Source organism: Achroia grisella, unplaced genomic scaffold, assembly GCF_030625045.1.
Source record: "Achroia grisella isolate CSIRO2021 unplaced genomic scaffold, CSIRO_AGI_Agris_v1 utg546, whole genome shotgun sequence".
In the NCBI taxonomy this organism is placed as follows: Eukaryota; Metazoa; Arthropoda; class Insecta; order Lepidoptera; family Pyralidae; genus Achroia; species Achroia grisella.
Window position 1 is genome coordinate 5,000,561 of NW_026712931.1, and position 24,315 is coordinate 5,024,875.

The 24,315-nt window shown below is 31.8% G+C and overlaps 2 protein-coding genes across 7 annotated transcripts in view; one reads left to right on the plus strand and one right to left on the minus strand.

Moving 5' to 3' along the window:
- Window positions 1-448: 448 nt before the first annotated feature.
- Window positions 449-8,942, minus strand: LOC131848023 (uncharacterized). Its single transcript, XM_059197769.1, has 10 exons — window positions 8,499-8,942; window positions 6,357-6,434; window positions 5,620-5,795; window positions 4,684-4,891; window positions 3,842-4,029; window positions 3,049-3,193; window positions 2,470-2,661; window positions 1,831-1,946; window positions 1,348-1,497; window positions 449-755 (listed from the first exon to the last, which is right to left on the minus strand). Exons 1-10 carry the CDS (start codon window positions 8,940-8,942, stop codon window positions 449-451), a joined length of 2,004 nt encoding a protein of 667 aa, XP_059053752.1.
- An 838-nt stretch (window positions 8,943-9,780) lies between these two features.
- Window positions 9,781-24,315, plus strand: part of LOC131848020 (sodium/hydrogen exchanger 3) — a 39,087-nt gene continuing 24,552 nt past the window's right edge. For all 6 annotated transcript variants that reach the window (XM_059197759.1, XM_059197765.1, XM_059197760.1 and 3 more), the window contains exons 1-2: window positions 9,781-9,900; window positions 22,260-22,483. In XM_059197759.1, the coding sequence (XP_059053742.1) occupies window positions 22,373-22,483 (111 nt within the window). In that variant the 5' untranslated portion in view covers window positions 9,781-9,900; window positions 22,260-22,372. The remainder of the gene's footprint in view (window positions 9,901-22,259; window positions 22,484-24,315) is intronic.

Consider the following 24,315-nt stretch of genomic DNA (forward strand, 5'->3'; position numbering starts at 1 on the left):
AAATGGAATGGAATGAATTTTTGTAAAGTCCACCGTTGATCACAGTTGTGAACGTCGTTAAAGAAAACTAGACGAGTTTTTTTTACATAAACTGATATTTTGAAGGACAAACAGGCGGAAGGCTACTTTTATAGCATTTGTATCGGGCGCATAAAGATATTAATTTTCCCAAAGTATAGTATAGAATACATAGGATTAATTAAATAATAAACATTACTAAAAAAATTACAAATTTATTATTCTAACATTAATACAAACTTAATAAATAACACTACCTATTCAATTTTTTTCTTATAATCATTTTTTATAATTTCCATAAACATTTGTTCTTAAAATTCAAGTATTTTTTAAATTGTATGCAACAATATTATCGAACCATTTGATTAAATAAGTTTTCATTATGTAATATTTACTAAGTAGGTATGTCAATATTGTTTTTAATATCTTCTTACACGTGAAAAGACTTAGAACCCAAAACCAGATTATAGTTTTTTGCGTCAACTGTATAATTTAAGGATGGTTCAATTGTTGGATGTGTATTTATGTTGGCACTAGATTTACCATCATTATGTTCATCATCAAAGCCCATATTATAAAAACTAAAATTGTTTGAATTTAGAGAGTTGTTGTTTTTGAAAGAATTACCATTCAAATTATTATGTCCTATGCTATTGGGTTTTTCTTTATCTTTAATGACACTTGTATTCTCTACAATGTTGGCTTCTGGGTCTAAAGGTATATAACTCTCTCCTGATCTGTAATAGAATACATTTTATTAAATATATTAGCGAAATGAGGTGATGGAGACTTAAAATTTTTTTTTATTAAGTTTCACCATTATTGTCCATAGATAGGATGTAGTAGGTATATGTCCATGCCTTTTTTTGCATTGTATTTATTTCTTATTCTTATTATGACATATTACACCTCCAGAATGGCAACGCATTGATAGTATCACGGGTGTCATATGATAAACCGATGAACCCGGTGGTGCTGTTCATGAATATAGGCGATGGCTACCACTCACCATGAGGTGGACTGTTAGCTTCTTTGTCATTTAAATTATATAAAAAAAGACATTTATATTTGCATTCACCTTGACATCGACAATTGAGATGAGAATGTCTCCTAGTAGGTACTCTGGTACAATTGTTAAAAAAAATAACTTTCAATAAAGTATAAATATAAAGTTACCTACAAAACAGAATTATATGATCAGAAGTTATAAACTTCTTAATCAATTGTTTTCAATATCTCCATATGTATATAGTATACGTATGTACATTAAAGGAAAATAGTAAACGCAGGTAGGATTTGCAAAAGTAAGCAGCTTTGATATATATTTACTGTGATTTCTGAATGCAGAAGTTTTCAAGGTTCTGTGCCTGCAGACGCCTCGTCCTGACTTGATGTCTGCGGTAGGTGACCGTGTCGCTTTGCACAACACCATGGGTTTCCTTCCTGTCTGCAGTTTCATCGGGATCGGTGGACCATTTGCTACATAACAATAATATTATGTAAAGTATAAAAACTTATATATAAATAAGTATTACGGTATGCTTGTCTAACGGTTTAGCACACTATCCTTCTTAAACTCGCCGTTTCGGTTTGTCGCACGATGCGAACGTTTGTATTCAAGAGCATGGTTGTTATGTTTCGTCTGGCCATTTTCTATATCACAAGAAAAAATATATAGTAATGTATTTCTATTTGATGGTAAGTATTTATAACATAAGTTCTGCTTAGGGACTAAAAGGCTCTGTGTGAATCGGCCTGAGTTATTATTATCTCATAATATTGCATTCTATAGTAACAAGTGGTAGTAATTACCTGTAAACTTCCCATGCATTATTCTCATTTTTAATGTCGCTAGAAGCTTGAAGAAGATTTCTATTTTCTCTCCACCATGGTATATCTTTTCTCTCTAGAGGACAAACTTCTTTAACCTGTAAAACAATATACTAATGACTAACTGCTTATTTATAGACTTATAAGAAGAACTTGTAAGAACAGACTTTGGCCCTGTGTTTCTTGGAATTTATCTAGGTAAATATTTTTACCATGATAGGCTAAAATACATGAGATCATCATCATTTGTTTATCCTTAGTTCAAATGAACACCTAGTAAAATTATTTCATAATTGACTGCTTAATCACAGATCTCCACAAACGAATTGTTTGACTAATCTAATGTGTTTTGGGTTTATTAAAAATTTTAGGACTTTTTGTTGAAGGACCAAATCAAATCCCCGACGATCATTAAACGTGATGGAGTGTTCTTCATGTATATAGGCGAAAGTTAGCATTTATTGTACATTAGCATTATTGTAGTGTACCAGGTGGGTCATCAGCTTGTTTCCAATTTTATAAAAAAATTCCAACCGATGTTACGGTAGAAATAGATTAATGGTACTGACCCAGCCAAGATACACAGAGTTGCCGCTAATTTCTATTTTTAATGAACTGTACCTTATAAACAATGACGCCAGCGACGAAAATCCAGAATATATTGACAAGTGTGAGCGAGAGAGATACCGTGCCGAGTATTGCTAGCTCTGTCGCCGGGTCGCCACTGAAGTTTGAAGTTCTTACAACATTGGTCCAATGAGCATCATCATTCGCGAATATTAGGTGTACCAACGCCATAGCCCAAAGTAGTCCCTGTTATAATTATTATAATGATGATTAGTCTCTTAGCAATAGCTGACAACTAAATAAAAGTAGAAAGAACTGGCCTTTCCACTCCTGAAGCATTTAATGGTTCTTGATTGAATCTCAGTTATAGACACTACTATCTATACTATCTTTTCCGCGGCGTTGCTCGTCTTTTTGTTAAGCTCTATGTTATCTTTAGTGTTACAATAAAAAAATATACATTTAATTAAATGATTGTTTATAACTATAATTTCGAAATTGGAAAGTGGAATAAATATATATAAATATAGGGATATACTAGGAAAGTAATGTGCATTAGAGTGCATTAAAGTGCATTATAGGGATATGTAAGCACTTCAAAGACGACGACACCAAAGATTTGGAGACACTAACAGCATTGACAGCGGGTGGTAGTAGCGAGGCTGAGATGGCGGCGCCCACCAGTGAGGCAGTATACTCGCCTAGCACTGCCAGAGCCACGCCTGCGCCACTCGGCAGTGCTACGAGCGCGCCTACCCATAGCGAACGAACCTCACATCTGAAAATAATAAGTTACATTTATTTTAATAGATGGTAATGGAATGGTGCTTTTGCACACCGCTAACCTGCGCATACGCTTTACGCTGGCGGGGTGTCAGTGGATGATGAAAAGATGAACATGAGGTCAGGTCAGTTAGCCCATAGTAACAAATTCACCAAGTATCACGATGGTTTTCACGGGGAAACGCGTGGAGGTCGACTTGACACGGTACATTGATAGTAATGGGGTCATTAGTCCACATTACTAACAATCCCCTTTCCCAAGAGATCGAAAACAAGAATTGAAGAACTGTTATGGAATTGGTCTAAAATAATAGTAATTAGGACGTCTTTATCCTTTCAAATTTGAATTTTTGGGGGAGTTTTGACAAAATTTGAGAGGAATACACACTCTGTATCCAATTTGTATGCCCCTATTTATTATTTACATTCATCTCCATTAGAACAATGACTACGACGTTTGTAACAGCGTCAAAATAACGGGAGCTCATAAGTAATATTATCACGGAAAAATACCGAATGTATAATATGTACAAATTTGTTTAAATGTTTAGTAGCAAATAGCAATAGAATTAAGCAGGTACATAACAAATTAAAACTTCAAGCAATCATCAGGACTTGTTTTGCTAGGATTTCATTTACGTACCGAGACATCATTTCGTATGTAGGCCAATCTCCAACACCGTAGCGCTCATCGACGGCACAAATTATTAGACCAAATATGAAGCCAATAACAAGCGCAAGGAACAGACCCAGCATCTCGTGCATCACGCCCATCTGTTGTAAAGAGCGGTCACGGACAGCTGTACCTAAGGTCCCCGCTGTTATTGGACCCTGCAATAGATGTTGACTGGAACACACTGTACCTTCGTATAAACATTCTGTACATAATTGTGATACTTTCTTATATGGAATCTCATTCGACAAAAACGTGTAGTTTAAACAAAAAGTTTTATGTAATTGGGAATGGCAAACAAGCTGGCGGCCCACCTCATGTTAAGTGGTAATCGTCGCTCTATACATGAACAGCACTATCGACATCATGTTATCACATGACAGTTGCGATAACACTCATACGTTGCCATTTTAGAGAATTAAGATGCCATGCCGCTTATCCTGTAATCACTGTCCAATCTCTAGTCTACAACCGAAACACAGCTTACAAAGCAAAATGTTTGGTTAGACTGAGGTGTACCATGTACCTAAACGAAGTTTTAAGTAACTTAGTATAAGCACTTTTGATATATTTTTTAAATTGTACACCACATTCAGAATGCAGGTTCCAAAACGATTGCGCAAGAATGAAGAAAATTTTAAGTATAAATTTTCCAGATACATAACTGATCTCTTGTTTAAACAAAAACATTTAGTCTATTTATTTCCTAAGCCTATATTACAGTACAGTACTTTTATAATTATTCATCAGAAAACCGATGTCAGGATTTCAATTGCAAAATGTTAAAATAATATTGGTTCCATATTAATTACCATTAGAGGTGATATTAGCATACTAGCAACTAGTATGACAGTGGAGTTCTCAACTAGGCCGATGGCGGCGACGAAAGCGGCCACCAGAAGTAGGAACAACCAGTCAAAAGTAAGAGCCGCGTCTGCTTGTACTCCGTGCAGCACTTGAGCTAAGTTGGTGCGCTTTCGTACTGACGAAGAAAATCGACTCCAAGCTGAATTTGCATCACTGGAATGAAAAAGTAATATAAATTATTAATATATGTATTTATTTTAAGGAACAAAAAAAAATTCCGAATTTAGAATGCTGATGCTAAATCAATCATCAGTTTTGTATACATTTGACTTAGGTTTTATATAACACTAGGTTATACCGTGATTTCGTTTGCTTAAACTTTTATACCTTATTTTATCACCTTTCACACTAGTTTTTGAGATCAATGATAGCGTAGTCTATACTTGTTCTCATAATACCATCTACGTATTTTATATCAAATTTAGTCATGAAAAGTTCATAATTACATGTATATACAGACAGAAAAACTTTGGCAGTTATAATAATGAAAAGCATACACACACAATATACAGTCAAATTGAGAATATTTATCTGTTTTGGAATTGATGGAAAAGTAACATTTAGAATAAGTCTACCATTACTATAATAACAATAACAACAAACTATAATAATAATACAAATTCTTAAGTTTGTATTATTTTGCCTTATTTTTCTTTATTAAACAGAAGAATTTTACAAATATAACTGTAAATAAATCTTTTGTAATTTAACTTCTGTATTTACTACCCAACGTTTTACGAACATGAATGGCTTCTACGAACTACAAAATGCTCACCCATTACGAATTCACAAGAAACTCTGTAAACATATTGATCTTCGATTTCGCACGTACTATGTAGGTACTTATACATCTATACAACGAATCTATGTAGTCCACTGACCTATGCCACAATTTTTCTTGTTCAGTCGTCGGCTGTTTGTCATTTTTGCTTGATTTATAGTACAGTGTGCAAGGGATCACGCTCACGGAAGATTGATGTCGCGAACCGATGCCAAATGTCCTTAACACTTGTAGCAACTCCTCACACAAGTTGCCAGACTCCAGGGAAAATATCACCTGTAAAAACAATAACACGGTAGAAAATTCATTCATTCTTAGAGAATTTCAAGCTAAAGTTTTTATGGTTTTAGTTGCGTATAATTGAAAGTATGAGCATAAAATATGAGTGTAGTGAAACACAAGTTTGCAATGTGAAAATTAGTTAATAGTAAATAATAAAACCATAAACATCAGAATGTTAACAAAATTTACTAGGAAAAAGTCGGAATTTCATAAAAACAAATAATCATCAATGAAAATATAATGAGTCTTGCTTTTGTAACCAACAATGTAATTTGAATCCCCATTCGAACAGGTAACGTTAGTGTCGATGCTTGTGTGCCTTTTATGTCTTAATTATGATTTGTTTATTAAAATGACACATTTATACGACTGGCCAATTGTTAGATAGTCTATAATGACTTCCTAACATATGCGAATAGCATTATTATTATATTATAAGTAACTACTGGTTATGATTTCAATCTGCTCGATGAAGCAACTGTATGATGATGAAATACTAATATAATAGATTTTGAGTATATTATATACATTTGCCAACATATTATTACCACTCACCTTCCAAAACTGGTCATCTCTTGTTTTAGTCCATGTTGCATTGCAAATATCGAGGCGTTGTATGATTTCTAATAGTATCTGAAGACAAGAGCAAGAAGAATTTTTATGCAACTAGAATGATAAACGTACTGACTATATAATTATAATATAGTCAATACATTTATCATTCTATTCTATAATATTATAATCATGCGGTGTTCTTCTGAGGAGTACTAATTTGTTTTTTTTTAGGAATGATAATGGAATGGTGCACCCACCTGCGCTAACGGTTTACCCTGGCGGGGCACCAGTGAAGGATGATAAGATGAACATGAGGTCAGGTCAGCCCATCGTGACAAATTAATCAGGAATTTATCACGATGGTTTCCAGGGGGAACCGCGAGGGGGTCAACCTGACATGGTACATTGCTAGCAATGGGGTCAACAGTCCTCATTACTAACAATCCCCTTCCCCCCAGTACTAAGATGTTACGACTCTGTAGGTGTACTGCCTTATCTCGTTTTTCAACCGAAATACATTTTACAAAGCTGCTTTCTCGCAGGCTTAAATGGGTAAAAACTCCGAGAGACTGAACACCCAGGCAGACGATATGGTACAAGGGATCCTTTGGTTTGATAGAATTCTGCATTTGTGACTACATTAACACCTGAAATTGGTTTTCACTTTGTTGTGTATAATAAATTTTCTCTGTGAATTATCATTAATGAGGTTTCTGCAGCTTCAAATGACAAGTAAGAAGGACTGTTTTCATTTCGTAATGAGCCAATATATCAGTGTGTTTGTCTTCAAGCATTATAAATAAAAGTGTAGTGAATTCAGAAGGCAAAATAATAAATTACAATTAGCAACAATTAGTTAAACTAATTGGCTTTGTAAATAAATTTGGAAATCTTAGCTAAACTGTCAATTGTTACAAGTTATTAGGCCATAAAGTTAGTAGTAGTACTAGCACAATGCTCGGACGGAAGTTGAACTCAAGCGAAAGTTCCATAAAGTCTACAATGACGAAATATACCTAAGTACAATGTTTGGCAATTTCCTTTTTTATATTTTGTGTAATTAATTATTTACATTTCAACTATTTGTTCGTGTTACATAATTTGTAATTTACTTGTTATAAGTGCAGTATTAATTCTAATATACGAATGGTTCTGATTACCAATTTGGAATTTACTCTAGTAAATATTTTTTAAATGATAAATTTAATTATTATTTAAAAAATATTAAATAAGCAAATAGCATATTTACTATAACAAAAACATTGTTAAGTTTTCTGTAGTAAAAGTGATATATAATCTTAGCTCTCTAATTGGACATATAGGTCATTAGTCTATCAACAAATATACTCGTAACTTTAATAATGCTACACATAGAAAATATATACCAGTAAACAAAAGTTATTTTAAATAAAAGACTAGTACTATAAACACAGGCATTATCAGTTGCACGGGCAATAAACACAAGTGTATATATACGTCTGAGTGTCAAATACACTACTATGTATGTGTAGTGATTTTTTATTGATTTAATGTATTTTTTATGCATGCACTTTAGCATACTGCACTGCTTCTCTATATACCTAAACTATAAGTGTGCAAAATTTCATACTGCGCAATTTTTATAAAAAGGACTACAACATTTTTGCTTCACGTATTCATATTTAGATGTAAGTTGGTGGGTAGGTCGAATAGACTATGTTCTACCTAATATATGTAATATAGAAGTTAAAAGTTTGCAGAATCTGCGAGTGCCTATGCATAATGACGTGCTATGAAATTCAAAGAATTACGTGTAAGTAGATGTAGAAGACAATGTCACTTGGTACCTTCTGCCTACTCTTTAAGTAAGTTGGTATTATAATGAATATATATACAAATAAGAGATAGTTGGAAATTAACTTATCTTTAACTCAGTCGATGTCACCAGAAGGTACTTGGAAAAAAACCCTAGCAATTACCGTTTTCGTGAAGATATCGTTTCGCATACATAAAATATTACATTGTAATATGCATTAAGAACTTCCTTTACATGTCAACAACTGGCTAGTTCTAATTTAATACTAAATTTCATGAAAAATATTTTATATAATTTTAATTATTTTTATAATATTGTATACATTATGCTACCTACATTATACTTACAGTTTCGAGCGGAGTGTCCCAATGAAAAGCGCCAAGAATGTCCACTCCCCTTAAAGGTCTTGTTATTTTCATTTTATTCTTTCTAGGCCTGATCACTTGTTTTATTTCATCCCAAGAGGACTTCGTCTTACAGTCAACGTCCAAATAATTGTTAAGAGTATTCTCGCTTCTAGATTTGTATAAACCGGCATTTTTCTCATCTCTGTGTAAACAGTCAGTGGAATTATACTTACATGTAATAGCGTTGTTATCGTCCTGTAATGATAACTCGCCGGATGGTGATTTACTGCCAAATCTTTTATTTTGTTTAAGTTCACGAATTACTTCACAGGTGTTTTCATACTTGTCATTTTCTAGAATAAGTTTTGATAGGTTTTCTCCTTTTCTTAATTCACATTCATGCTCCTTTCGAGGAACATTTACAATAAATAATATTCCCACCATTTTCAACTATTTTGACCAGCAATAATTAATAAATATAAACACTTCTATAAGAGTGCAGTGCTGCGGTCGCACACCTGCTTTAATTGATACTGTGACTACAGTCACTCACCAGTTTATTTTTGATTGCTGCCTCGCTGTCATTATAACGGCATGAAAAATCGTAAAACAATTGACTTCCTTTTTCATAATGGTTTTGAATTGCCAATCGACATTTAGGAAGCAGCAGTATAAAATTGATAGGTACTAGTATGCAGGTAAGATAACGCTGTTGTTAATAGATTTTTTGTTAAAAATACAAAAAAAAAACTATTAAATTTTTATCTTGATATTACTTTACTTTGCTTATTGTACGTGGTGTGAAAAAATTCAAAGATATATAAAGAGCTTTTATGAAATATTTTCACTTTGTGATGTCTTTCGCCTGTATCGAATTACATACTTGAGCCAATTACTAATTGTGACACGAATAACTAATTTAAGATGGAGGCAATTTAATTTCATGTATGCATTTGTATTAGCTGTTAATGTCAATAATATTTGCTAAATAAATATATTTTATTAACTTATTAAAGTACGAAATTTTGATGAAGAAATAAGATGGATTTTCCTTAATATATAACTAACACGTAGCGTCACAAGTTTATTGACAATCTTCGTCACGTGGATGATTTCATCCCGACAGTACCCTGGTAACCGTTGCGGATCAAAATAAAACTTGTATCGCGCAGTCGTAGCTAGCGATAGAGGGCGGGTGGCGCAGGGCGGGCGCTAGCTGCCAGTCGCCCGCCGCCCTGGCAGTCGCGGCGCAGCCTGCCGCCCGCGCGTACTTCGCGCTCTACTGCGCCCCGCGATCAATAACGACTAACCTCATAACAACTTGAAAAATTTCTACAAAATAATCACCATCGATTGAACTCCATCGCTACATTGAGGCATCAGAAAATCTATATCGTTGTTGGTAAAGTTACATTGACGACATCACTTCCCTGTTGGTAACACCATAAGACATGGGAACCTTAACAAAACACATGATCACTACCATCAAACACTAAGCCGACATCGGCCATACTCAAATTGTTTACGTGTGCTAATTTATATGGGCACATTGTGTTTTTTTTGTAGCGTTACGTAAATGAAGTTTGGGCGGTGTGTAAAATCAATAAGTTATTAAATGTTCCACGAAATGATTTGATTATTAATTTATTGAAATCATTTACATCTAACACTTTGCGTCGAATATCTGTTATCTCTGTCTATATTAGAGGCATTGGAGTTTAACATAGTATTATTGCTATGGTAAAACTAATTGCTAGGGCTTAAAAATCAGATGTGTAAAGAAAATTCAACCTTATTATATAACTTTATCCTTGTTATGACGTAAGGGAACAGTGAAAACTCTTTGGTCCAAGTGTATACCGATGTTTGTTTAGGTAAGTACATACTTGGATCGTATTGAGGATACTATTCGCATCTCCAATGATGGTTCGGAATTGACTAAGTTAAATAGAAATCAGATTAGAAGACGAAGGATAGATTATATAGTACCTGATTTTAGTCAGAGTGAATTGAAATTTGTATTTGAAATTTTTCATAAAACTCATTTGTAACATAAAATGTCGGATGTAATGATATGTTACCATACAGATAATCACATGTTGAAGTCAGAAAATTACTGTAAGAATAGGAATAAAAGAAGGGATTGTCTCTTCGAGTTTAGCCTTGTGTGATGGATTGTCTATATGATTTAACTACCTAACTGATGATTATTTTGAAAGGTCACTACAAGATTTGAAAGTACAAGTTAGAACTTTTTAAAAGTAGTCAAATTACAAATGTGTAATACTGTGGAACAAATTAAATTTACAAAATTATGTCATGACACGAGTCAGTACTAAGGAAGGTAATCGAACACTTCAAGTGTTATATTTGAATATTATCAGATGTTTACTCGAACACTCTTTTATTTATTTATTATATATACAGACATTGATATTTTATGACTACAGGATACATACAATAATTTAATGTATTGTTAGACTCCATTGTAACAATAGGTTTAGTAATTTGGGCAGTATGTGTATTGGTATAGTTATAACTTTACCTAATATTGAGACCGATATTAACAGCAGGAAATGTGGGTCATGCAACGCTTTAGTCAATGCTAAATATAGTATATATGGGACGCTGTAGTTGTTTGCTAACAAAACTATTTACACGGTTACTACAATTTGTTGGCTAGTTTTTATAAATAATAATAATGTACCTAAATTCCATAACAATAAAATTATTTTTTTGTATAACCATACTCTACTACTACTTGGTAGGTAGGATTAGATACTCATGAGCAATATATTGGATGACATTATTTCCATTTCCTAGTAAATAAAGTCGTGTATATGTCACTAACTCCTGGTAAACGGCTAGACAGATTTGTATGACATTTTTGTGTATTTGTCAATGTATTCTTCGATAGCCTTTTTTTCGGAATGGACGATTTCTGCCGGGTCCAATAGTATACTATTGGACCCGGCAGAAATAGAAATAGATAGAAATAGATAGTGGACAAACTACAGTTACCATCATACTAAGAGATTTGAATTTTGTTTTAAAAAATATGATAAATTTTATCCTCACTGTAAACAAATACATCCGGTATTCTGTTTTAGAAGCGTGGTATATTTAATAAACAATCTTGGGGTGTATTTTTATCGAAATAACGGTGCCTAAAATCTATGAGTAGGTTAGAAACCGTTTTTATAATCATAATATAAAATTACTATATCAATTCACATAAATGATCAAATATTATTTACATTATTTTATGTCATGTAACAAATAGTTTTTCACTCACTAAACAGATTACTATTCGCTCTATAAGTAGTAATCTGTTTCTTCAAAAATTTCACTCCTGGTCATATTATTAAATATGTACTTTAAAGAGAAAATGATTTTTAACGAAGAAAATATATTTACCGCAGCACCTAACATCCAAAAACGATAAGAATTAATATTTAATAGCACCTAAGTGACTTTGTGGATTTGATGATTCCGGTATTGAATAAACTATTAACGTGAGTGAATTTACCCGTTTGTTTTAAATCATTAATCAGAAGTAACTAAACGGAATTTTATTGCTTACTGACAGCTATTGTATATCCTAATATAATATATTATTACAATATAATTAGTCTACTAGTAAAAATTTCTAGTAGTTTTATATCGTAGAAATGATCAATATAATATTTATAGAATCCTAGATTCTACAAACATACTTACTATCAAAAAACATAGGTGCGTAATTTTACCATATGTTTTTACGATGGCTTAATTGAAAATCCTACTGAAACATAAATGAATTAAGTTGTAGTACTTTTTATTTATTATTAAGCTTCATTGGACCACTATTGTGATGTATGGTTATATTTTTTATTAATAAAAAGTATTACAAAACTATAATTAAATAATTTTGATAGGGTCCACAACCAGAGTGGTTCAGCACAAATTGTTCAATTGAACTACATATGTAGATGACTTCAAAACTGATAAGGATTCTGATTGTACCATTGTCGATAATTCCTGTATTGAATAAACTATTAACGTTACTGAAATTACGTGTAAAATATTAATCAAAAACGAATAAACGGATATTTACTGATAGATGTTACATACACACTTGAAACAGGGAGGTACCTATATATAAAACGGCCATGAGACCAAGAGCTTTCTATACATATAAATAATAATTGGAGTATCTGTTCGTAATGTTGAAATAACCGTTTTTACTACATGCATATAAATACGGTATATTACACCAAAATATATTTTTTTTAAATTTTTGTCTGTCTGGCTGTTTGTTCCGACTAATTTCTGAAATGGTTGGACCTATTTTGACGGGACTTTTTGTGGCAGGTACCTGTAATAGCTGTAATAAGGAGTAACTTAGGCCACTTTTATTTTTGTAAAATAAAGTTAAATACCACGCGGACGAAGTCGCGGGAACGGCTAGTTGTACATACATTTCTTGTTCTGTAGTAATTTTAAGTATTAAATAATGACGAACACGATACGAATTAGAGGCAATATTAATATATCTAATATTCAAAAGATTTAAGGATGGAGGTGTAGGATAATTTTAGATTGATGATGAAAACTGAGTGGGTGTGTACAGTTATCTAGATGAATTATATTTGGAAACACTACTTAAAATGACCTTTTAGAAATATTTAGATTTCATGATCAAACTAAAACAGGTTTCAAAATTGTCAGACAACTTCACTATATAAGCAAATGCTTGAAAATGAAATTCAACAATCAAATCGAAATGTAGAAAAACCGAAAATACACATTTACGTACTCGTGCATGAAATAACAGTGAAATAAACTTTCTTATAAAAACTTAGTACACAGACCTACTGAGATTACCTCGACGATGTTAATAATAATCATTATTAGTCTCAAATAATAAAATGTTACAATTTTCTGGTTACAATAATTTGAATTATAAAATCGAGATAAAATGGCCAAAAACAGGAAGGTCCGTCCACCCTCTCTGCTATTCTGTTCTAGAATTTATCATTATTATCATTAGTAATTTATTATAACAAAAAAGCCAATGACGAAAGCATATAAATTGAAAACTGCCCTTTGCTGATAAACTAACTTTAGTATAATTGCAAAGAACTTAAAGTCTCTTATAAAAGGAATACCTCAGTCTAAGAGTACCTACCACATATATGTCCAATTCTCACCTCATAGATTGTACCTATGCGGCAAACTGTTATCTAACATGTTTCTACATTCAGAGAGATATGTCTGTAGCTAGGTAGTTATCTTTTTCATTGCCTGTAGATACGCGGGCGGGTGCCGGCCTATTTCGCAGTAAGTTCAAGGTTGTATTTAAGATTGTACTATGACCTTCGGAAGGATACATCCCTTGCGACCTTAATGATTACTATTCAAGGCAATATAATTCCTGTAGCGTATTCTAAAATGAAATGAGTTTCAATGGTAAGGGTTTCAACCTCTAATAGCACCGTTTCATCCCATTATTATTTAAATCATCAGAAAATTTACTTTTTTTTAAATCTTATTTATTATGTAAATTTACTATTTATGTAAATATTATATGTATCTAAATCAAAAGTGCCTTTAAAAAATTAAATAATAAATATAACAGTGAGTGAAAGGCAAAGACAGACTTATGAAGATATGTGGATAAAATGAAATTATGACATTCAGTTTTCTGACATGTAGGTATAAGTATATATTTTAATTATTCAAGTTTAGTTATCCACGAAAATTAAAAAAACAGACAAATGAATTCTGATTTCTTAATTACTTCAATTAAGTAATAAACGTTGAAATTGTAGAATTATTTATTAAATGTTTGTTATGGCCAATAATAAAACTTGTATTACGCACATTTTTACATAACGTTTTATTTAAAAATATTAATAGAGTCGGTTCTGCAAATGACAGGTTTCTTTTGCTTATAGTTGGCTTTCCATTTTCCTTTAATACGGTGCTTTACAGAAAAAATTATAATTAGAATGTTTTCAGCACTTGGGAAGAATCTCAGTTATAACTTTGTTTTGTTTAAGTATATACAACACTAATTTATATCCGAGGCACTGTCTGCTTTTTTTAAATAAAAGATGACCGCCCTCATCATATTTACTCCTAACTTGAAATTTCATTACCATCCATTCAGTTTCGTTGTATAAAGATACAAATAGATGGACAGACCGACAACTTTGGCATTTATAACATTAGTGTGGATGTTTAAAGTATTTAGAGAGAAGGAAAAGAAATTCATAAGTTTCATATTACGTGTTTATCAATTTGGTGAGAAGGTGTGATAGATAAGGATGTAATATGGAAATGTCTTCACACTTAATGAGGTAGGTACGCGTCGTCAACATATATGTTTTACGATGTAGAGATAAAATGGCGAGGAAAATTGTAGACGGTTGTATAGATATGCTAAAGAAATGTATATATAATATAGATAGATTAGATACATTTTTTAAATACATACATTTGTATATATAGAAAACTCGATGACCAATACAAACAATCATATTCATGAATACAAATGTTTATCATGAGATTGACTGATTCCTGTTGATATTATGGAAAAAATATTAAAGTAACATATAAGTAAGACACTGCTGTCCAAAAATTGCACGAAAATGATTCAATTTATACCAAATTATTAATTATACAGTTTAGTCTAGACTCTCCAGTCTGTGTTACGTATACGTAGGTATACGTATATATATAAGGCGACAGACGAAGTCTAGACTGTTTTCTATTGTGGCACTCCTCTCTAAAGAAATTCTAAAATTTATGCTTTTTCATCCGCTGTACTCGTAAAAGCAACTTTCTAACTTGCAAGCTAGCTTTGTAACTTTTTAACGTATTTTCTTTTAAGGAAATAATTTATCTTTATGGATATATACTGTTGAGGTATTTTTATAATAAAAGTAACCGCGAATAATTAATTACATATATCCGTTATTGTAGAACGTTCATGACGTTTAGTTGTTTACTAAATATTGGTTGGTTCTGTTTTCGCTGTTACTAATATGGCTTTTTATAACTCATTCTATATTCTTATTGGCTAAAACTGAATACAACAGTAAAACAGTACACATGCTGTGTACTGTTTTATTCAGTCAAAAATTCACCAGCGATTTTGAAAATATATATATTTGAAATTTAACAATTAACGGGCTTAATTGTTAAATTTTTAAATTAAATTAATTTATTTGTGGTTTTAACTTTACATCTAATTTAGACTTTTTTTATTAGAATATACCTTTGGTAAATGTTTGTAGGAGTTCTTTATTTTTCGTGTTGTCATTTACAATTGAATAACGGTAAACGATTTACTAGAAAAGTATGTATAGGTTGGATATGCCGTGTCGTGTAACTAGATTTTTTCTCTATAATTACCTGTATCCTCGTAAAGCAATATTGATTATTTTATCAGATAATATACCTATAATAGAGCAATCAACTTTTTAATCCATTTCAATCTCTATATATAAAAGGACTTGACCTGAAACAGATTGACTGATCTATCAACTCATAAATTAAACTAAATCGCTTGAACTAAAAAACTTGTAATTCAAATACATCTTTCTAATCTCATAAGTTCCGTTAAGGGCAGCATTATTTTCATGAAATCAGGAGACGACACATATGCAAGAAAAATGTATTTACTATCAGGAGGAAAAAAAATTGTGAAGTGTAATAACAAAAAACCTACTCTCTATTCACAAATACCCTGCTGCTCTGATTTAATCGTTAAGGTTACAATAATTAAACTCTTGTAAATTTATATAGAATGAGATAGAGGGAATTTCGTAAGGTTTTCAGGGAAGCAATGTTGTTTATATTATTACCTCCCATGAGATTCAGACGAGGGGTCACGAACATTGCGCGGATTACAACGGACGACAAAAGGGATTTTAAATATTAATAACGTTTAGATACAATGTATCCATGTTTTTTCAGTGAATGTTTATCATTTTCACTGGCAAAAAGGTCAAAGCACTGCAAGATTAAATCAGGTTTTCATTAGTTTTATTTGTATATTGCAGTTAGATATTAAAGTTAAAACCTTTCTAACATCAAATAGTTAGTAATTCGATATTAGAAATAAAATATAATTTGAAATCAGAAATTAAATGATTAGATATTTTTGAGAAACTCTTTTGATTATATAATATTTTATATAGAGGTAAGAACAAAATATTGTATGTTTCAGACTGAACTCTATTCATTTTACCACAACACTATACTCTAAGTTAATATGTTTCAACTATCAGTATAAATGTTCTTAACGTGTGAATATAATAATATAGAATATAGAAATCTATGTAACGTATCGAATGTTAATATTCACTTGCTACTTCGCCCTTGGACTGCATTTCACAATCAACGTCAATACCAGAATTATTGTAGCATGAGTGGTTCTCTCGACTATACGTCTATTTTTATATCAATCCTCGCAAACCAATAAACAATCTGCAGCTATCTATTTATTTACTTTAATATTATTATATAATCTGCGACTTCGTACGCAAACATTTATGAATCGCCATATTTCATTGTTGGTAATAAATGAAGAATCTATATTACGCCACCTATGTTTTAATTAATAATTTCCCTAACATTGTAGACAGGTGATAATTTATACAAAATTAATTATTACCTTCTTGGGGTGTAGTTTTTCCAACTTTCTTTGTCCTATAATTAAACGCATATTTAACAACATACTACTTGATTCAGTTTGATCCGTTCAGCGGTTTGTTTCGCGAAAAGGTTACAATATTGGTATGGATAATGTTGGTGGATATTAATACATAATCAAAGTAAGGTTAGAGTGGATAAAACAAGCTAAAATTCAGCTATATTACAAATAACATAATATTGCTATATCTATTCATGAAACTCGAGTAATATTATACAAGGCATTTAGTGGCAAAAATATATATGTATTCATTGTTCGACTATTTGAACAATGGATATAATTTTTGTAACTTTCTTATTATGTAAATTGTTTACGTGACCGTGTTGTTTTTATAGGAATCGTTCAACAATTCCATGGCTACTAACATTTAGTATAACGAAATGTGTAAGTGAGTTTATATGTTCTTTACTTCTTGTTGGCGACATAATGACTCAATCAATCGTCATGAAGTATGATTTACATATTTATAGGTATTAATTTGGTCTGAATTTATACGTCAAAAATTAATCTTATTGTAAATTAAAGTAGGGACTAATAATTACTAATAATATAGTATGTAATATTATGTTATCTGTGAATATAGTAAAAAGTTCTTTCACGGCAAGTATATCGTATTATCCACTTCTGGGCATCAGTAGTTACTCTGCTTCAGACCCAATGTTCTGGAGTTGGATATGCTGTATATCTATATAATATATAACATTACTAAAGAATGAATGAATTATATCCGAAAGAAATAAAAATATATAACATACATAAGTATTAGTTATAAAAAGCAAATTCTGATATCTTTATTTAGAATGAATAAACTAAAATTATTTCACTTTAGGAAAGTTACAATATCAACGAGTATTATGTGCTGTAATTAAGAAATTATCATAGAAACGATAATAATTGTACCCACCCGTGCGAAGTTGTGGTGGATTGTTAGTTATAGCACAGATAACATAATATTACATATATAGGTAAAGTAATAGAAATGGAGTTGACGTTTTTGAAGTTGTTTAATATATCATACTGTCAACATATATTAACATTTCTAACAGAGAATAGTCTGAAGTATAAAATCTTTGTAGGTGCTTCTGTCTCACCTATTTCAGTCGCTAAGCAGCTTACATTGTAAGATGTATTTCATTTGTATAGTGAGATGTGGCACAGGGTAGTGAAATTACAAAGTAATACATCTTACTTCTCCGAAGAGAGGTGCCACTGGCGTTACTTCAAGGCGTTATCTCTGTGTTACTGTTCATGTACCTACATTGATGACGATTGTTACTTAACATTAAGTGTTCCGTCAGTTTATATGCCATTTTAGTAAACTATATAAAAAAATAAAGGCCTCCATTAAATGCGACAGTCACGTATGGTTACCTAAGCGTCGGTTGCCACTGCAGTGTCCCTGAACTTACAGCTAGTAGTTTCCCGGCGGATGAGAGCTGGCCGCTTCGATAGGCCATTCTCTAACTGCATCTGGTATATGTAGTATCTATTTCGCAGAAGAAACAATAATTGAGATTAACTTCTATATAAAAAAAACTTAATAGGGTAGTCATATGTTAGCAAAAACAATGAGGTAGGTAGTAGGAGTAATCTAAAGCTCAATGATAGATAAAATTAGAGATATGCCGCAATTTCATCTCTTCTTTTTAGTTAAAAGATACAATCTATAACGAATAATCGCTCAAATTTTATATAAGATCCGCTGTTTAATCTTTAAATACCCTTTCATACAAAACGACAGACAGACAGATACACACATTTTGGATTTATAATATTAGTACGGATTGGCAATGTGTGTACCTAAGTAGGAATTGTTGAATATTAGCTATCTTCTAATTTTTTTTGCGTGCGGATTTGCAAGCATTGGAAATAAAAATTTGCCGAGTTCTAATGGATCAAGCAACACACATAATAACTTTAGTGATGTAGTATTTCCTTATGCAAAATTTCTTTACAGCAAATATTTTTTGTTTTATGTTGTTGTTTGTATTGAATCTATTCACAGACATCAATATAGATCGATCCACTATTCCCCAACGTAATATTGACAGAATTGGTCCGTGTCCATTTGAAGAAAGGAACAACTCTGTCCGTCGGCAGAGGCAATAAATTTCAGGCGTCGCAAAGGTGCGTTTACATTTAGGCGTGGCAACTCGGTCAAGGGGAAACAATACATTTGAACTGGAAAAGAAATGGCCCGTTTACCACATACACATGGTCGTCATAACGGTATGTTGTTAGGTCATACGCGGTCTACTTTTAGGTTTCGCTCGTCAGAAAGAAATAGGGCTTATGAAATGGTTACCTTCCAACTAGAAAGGTATGTGGAAATATATGTTAGCAGGTATCTTCATGCTAAATGTCATATGGGACATGTTTTTGCTTTGGCTTATATACTTACAACGATTATTTTTTGACAGTCTTTTATAATTTGTTTCTTGTATACACGCCGCTTTATTATTTATGTATTTAAAAAAATATACAAGTATATCTACCAGTTGTCTCGGACCCACAATACAAGCTTTATTTGGACTTATTTAAAGCCTTTCACATCAGTTACTGTAGTCTTTATGTTCTCTGAAGTGTTTTAGTTCTTTATTGTCTACTAGAATTAACCTAAATTCTCCGTACATTTACCGTTACATTAAGTCCTTAATAAAAGAAATGAGTTACTCGCTTAATGTAAATAACTCTGTATAAGTTTAGGATCAATGCCAACAGTTTACATTTGTGTAAGACTAATAATACAATATACTGTAGGAGTCCTGCAGAGTCAACGTCTTTCAACGAGAACGTAAGGACTATATGTAGGGTTGTCACAAGAGAGAGGGGTAAAAGGTATAAAATATCATGTACTAGCCATGGTTTCACCCGCATTAAGTTTAATTATATAAATTTCAATAAACAATATAGTCTATGTGTAATTCTGATGTATAAGCTATATTTACGTTCAGTACTTTTTGCATGAAAGAGAAACAAACAATCATACTCACAAACTATCGCGTTTATAATATTATTAAGATTAAGATTCTATAATATTAGTTCACACAGACTCGTCATCATGCAGACATTATTGGTTATTTTATTTTCTTAGATATGCCCTCGTGTAGAACCACCCATACAACAGTCTGACTTGAAGATATATTGTTTCAAGAGAACGGACATAGCTTATGTTTTAAATTACAAACAGTCGTTGCATTCGCTGGTAAAAAATAACAATGATTAAATTTAAGCAACTTTTCTTTGAGGTCTTTCTTTTTTAAGCACAAAAACAATATCCCTCTACAAAAAAAGGTCTCTATTATAAAAACATGGTATTATATAAGTACCTAATCTACATTTTAATCTAGTAACGTGGCCTTGGTGTTGGTACGGCGCCAGTGTGGCCTGAGCCTACCAACAAAGCTTTAGAAAGAAAATCAGAAGCCTACGTAGTTGATTCAAAATATGCAATATCATTCTATTATTGTAGCAAGTTTTGGGTCACTTTAGGACCTATTAGTATTATAACTTGAAAGAGTCAGTATAGTTATTTTAGTTTACTTTATCTACTTTCTTATCTTCATTTTAATACAAGCGTAGCAGGAGGGGTTGGGATTATTTGTAATGGCTAGTGGTCAACTGTCTCATTGCTGGCAAAGTTTCATGTCATGTTGGCCTTCTTGGAAACTACTTAAATAATAAATTAATTAATTCTTCGTGACTGGTTCTATCATCATCCTTAACCATCCTATCATCCTTCGTTAGTAACTGCCTATTCTGTTAGCGCAAGCGGGTGCACAATAAAAAGAAACAGCTTTGGAAACGTAAAATTATAAATTTCGAACTTCTGTATATATTATGTAGATTATATATATATATATGAATATCTTCTATACATATTATGTATTATTATGTTATATTTATTGATTATAGTTTTCTTGTTAATGTTGGTGCAATAAAATATCGTAAATAAATAAAACAAACCTTAATATCTATATTGTGACAACCCTGATCTGGAGTCACGTGGTGGCGTCGTCGCGTCGCCTTCATCGCTCACCACAGACCATAAACTTACTAATATTCAGCTCCGTTCTTTAGTTATGCCATAAAGTAGCTATTTATCAACCAAACGTGAACGAATTCAGAAACATTCGCATTGTTGTAGAAATTTTATAAGTATTTACTAAATAATCCGACTGTTTTAAAAGGAGAATAATGAAATGATATAAATTATCGTGGTTTTCTGAAACAAACTAATCAACAAATAATATTTTTATATTGGACTCATTAGAGCAGCATCATGAATTTAAATGGAATACAAATAATTAATGAAAAGGAGCCATCAAATTGGACTATTGTAAATAAAAATAGCACATTGCCAATTAGGAGTATTCAAAAATTAAAAAATTATATTGGATGTTAATGGAATCACCTAACGGTATACGCAAGGGGGGCTCCGGCGGAGAATGATATGATGAACATCAAGTCAGGTCACTTAGACCATCTTGACGAGTTCACCAGGAATTTATCACGACGATTTTCAATTGATAGGTATATTGTTAACAATCCGAACCTCGCATATAAATTATACTTAAATATACTTATTATTTTTGTCAAATCCCCTTGTTCATATAAACAATTGAAATATTTAATATATTAGTTTTAGTCATTCAAATATTTCTTTCTCATCTTTCAAGTACTTTTTGCATGTAAAACGGGAATGAGTATTGATATTATTAATTTCAAATAAATAATATAATAATTTCACTAAATACAAGTAGGTAAGTACACATTACTGCATAAAATACGAACTAATCTTTGCAGTACACAAATAGAAAAATATTACAATTACTCTTATCAACAGCGTTTCAAATCAGAGGGAAAAGAAAACTTGGCATACACATTATTCACCTATGTTTCAGTTTACATTAACATTTTAGAATAACATCCATGAGTTTATTTACTCATTCATACCTAATCAAATTTCATACATTATTATCTCGCGTCATACCTCATGTACAGAAATAGGTATACCTTCCTACGAAAACATGGAGTTCAGTCGTTTGTGATTCTAGAACAGTGTATGGCAAGTAATGTAATTACTAATTAGTGAAGACTAAATATGTACCAAAGTATTGTTAATAGAAATTTATTTTTATGTGTGTGTGATCGATGAGTTGAGTGCGCCATGACGTCCCTAAAACATGGAGTCAATTTGAGCAGACGCGCGTGCAGGCGGGCCCTCGTGCTGTGGGCAGCAGCGATTTTATTACCGATTGTACACGCCACACCTATTGAGGTTAGTATAAACTGATGTTTTATTTTTATACACCATACGCCATGCAATTGCTACGTAGATGTTGGATCTTAAACACAACAAGCGTACACTGTGTTTCTATAAGACTCCTGAAAATATACAGGTTGTGAAACTCGCCTAGGTTTTAACACCTATCTAAGTTTTCCAAAAGAGAGAGGCAAGAGAGTTCTCTAAAAGCAAGTATTTTTGTTATTTCTCTAGTCCATTCTTACGCCATCTACCACTTTCTGTCTTCTCTCCTCTACCGAAAAGCTGTCTGGAAGAGATTGCTTACGCGATAAGACCATCTTTTGTACGATATTACTTCTGTTTATGTTCTTTGTAATTGACTTCTGGTGTAATAAACAGTAAACGAATATTTTTTAGCGCTAACAATCATATGAAACTTGTGATATAAAAGTACGTCGAAAAGGTAATAGAAGAGTACAGCTAATTTTAAACACAGATATAAAAATGAGGGTTTGAAAAAAATTTATAACATACAGTTTTTTTAAAGACTAATTCTTTAAAAAAACTGTCCGGTTAGAAACGACTATATACTTTAAACTACAAATTTAAAATGTTGATGTTTTAAAATGTTTTATGTAACGAAGTGTCAAGACAAAGCAATCTGCAATTAAAACAGTACCTACCAATGTACCAATAAAACTAATACTGTAGAATAGTTTTATAAATTGTAGGACTTATATTGTTTTTCCTATATTTCTTAATATTGGTATATTAACATTCACATAATTATTTAGCATAACATTTTTATTTAACAAATATAATAAAACCACAAATACCTACAGTACAAGAGGGAGACTGTACCAAGTCGTGGGTATTATGGGTATCTTCCTTTTTTTGACGTCATGTAGCTTGCGTTGTAAGTTTGTTGTCATTTGAGAAGTGAGATATGTCAGGTACATTCAGTCGTATAACAGTTTTTAGAGCAAGCATGTAGAAAGTCACACTATACCTACTTTCTGAAGTATATTTATAAACGACATTTACCATTTTTATTAAATGGTATGAAAGAAAGAAAAAAACCATTTATTGTCAACCATTATTAACAAACATACGTATATTTATATATAAACAATATAAACATACACATGTCAAGCTTTACGTCAGTCATTGTCGTAAAAATAAAAGCAAATGAAAGCGTACTTAAGACCTGTAAGACTTTGGACGGCGTAATAGATAGAAACATTTACTTGCAATATTTTGTACAGTAGTGGTTATATTTAACAATACATGAAGAAAATACAACACAATAGTATATAAAAATCTTTGACCATAGTGGAAATCGCGCTGTCACATTTAATGCATATGAATAATTTTGAAATATGTTTTTATATTTAGTTATTGGTTGTTTGTGTATTGTTTTCAGTTTCTATATAAGGTTATTATCTTTATCTATAACTATGAACTTGTTACTTTGTAATTATTAGTGTCTAAGAACTAAAATGTCTTCTTTGACGTCACAAATAACAGAATGCGTCACAACGGTAGGTCCTCTGTACGGGACACGTACTTGATATTAATGCTATTTCAGGATCAATTCCATCACCTAGGTTCCATTAATAGACTTGATATTTAGTATATTTTACTAACTCTACGATTACGTCACCTACTTCTGACGCCAAGTAGCTTGCTTAGCAAGGTATAAAGAGCAGCAGATATTGTTAGCTAACAGGCTTGAAATATATAGATTCGACATAGCGTAAAAGATCCGAATACGGGAGGACTGTGAAATACAAGAACTAATGTTTTGTAAAGAAAATTATAAAAGAATTTTAATTTATTACCTGTATCACAGATAACATAATATT

Bases quoted from the DNA above. Each gene is read 5' to 3' on its own strand.
- LOC131848023 (XM_059197769.1), bottom strand. From the start codon at position 8,942: ATGGTGGGAATATTATTTATTGTAAATGTTCCTCGAAAGGAGCATGAA. The intron at 6,435-8,498 runs GTAAGTATAATG...TCTTGTCTTCAG, and splicing joins GGGACACTCCGCTCGAAACT to ATACTATTAGAAATCATACA. The intron at 4,030-4,683 runs GTAATTAATATG...CATCTATTGCAG, and splicing joins TGCTAATATCACCTCTAATG to GGTCCAATAACAGCGGGGAC.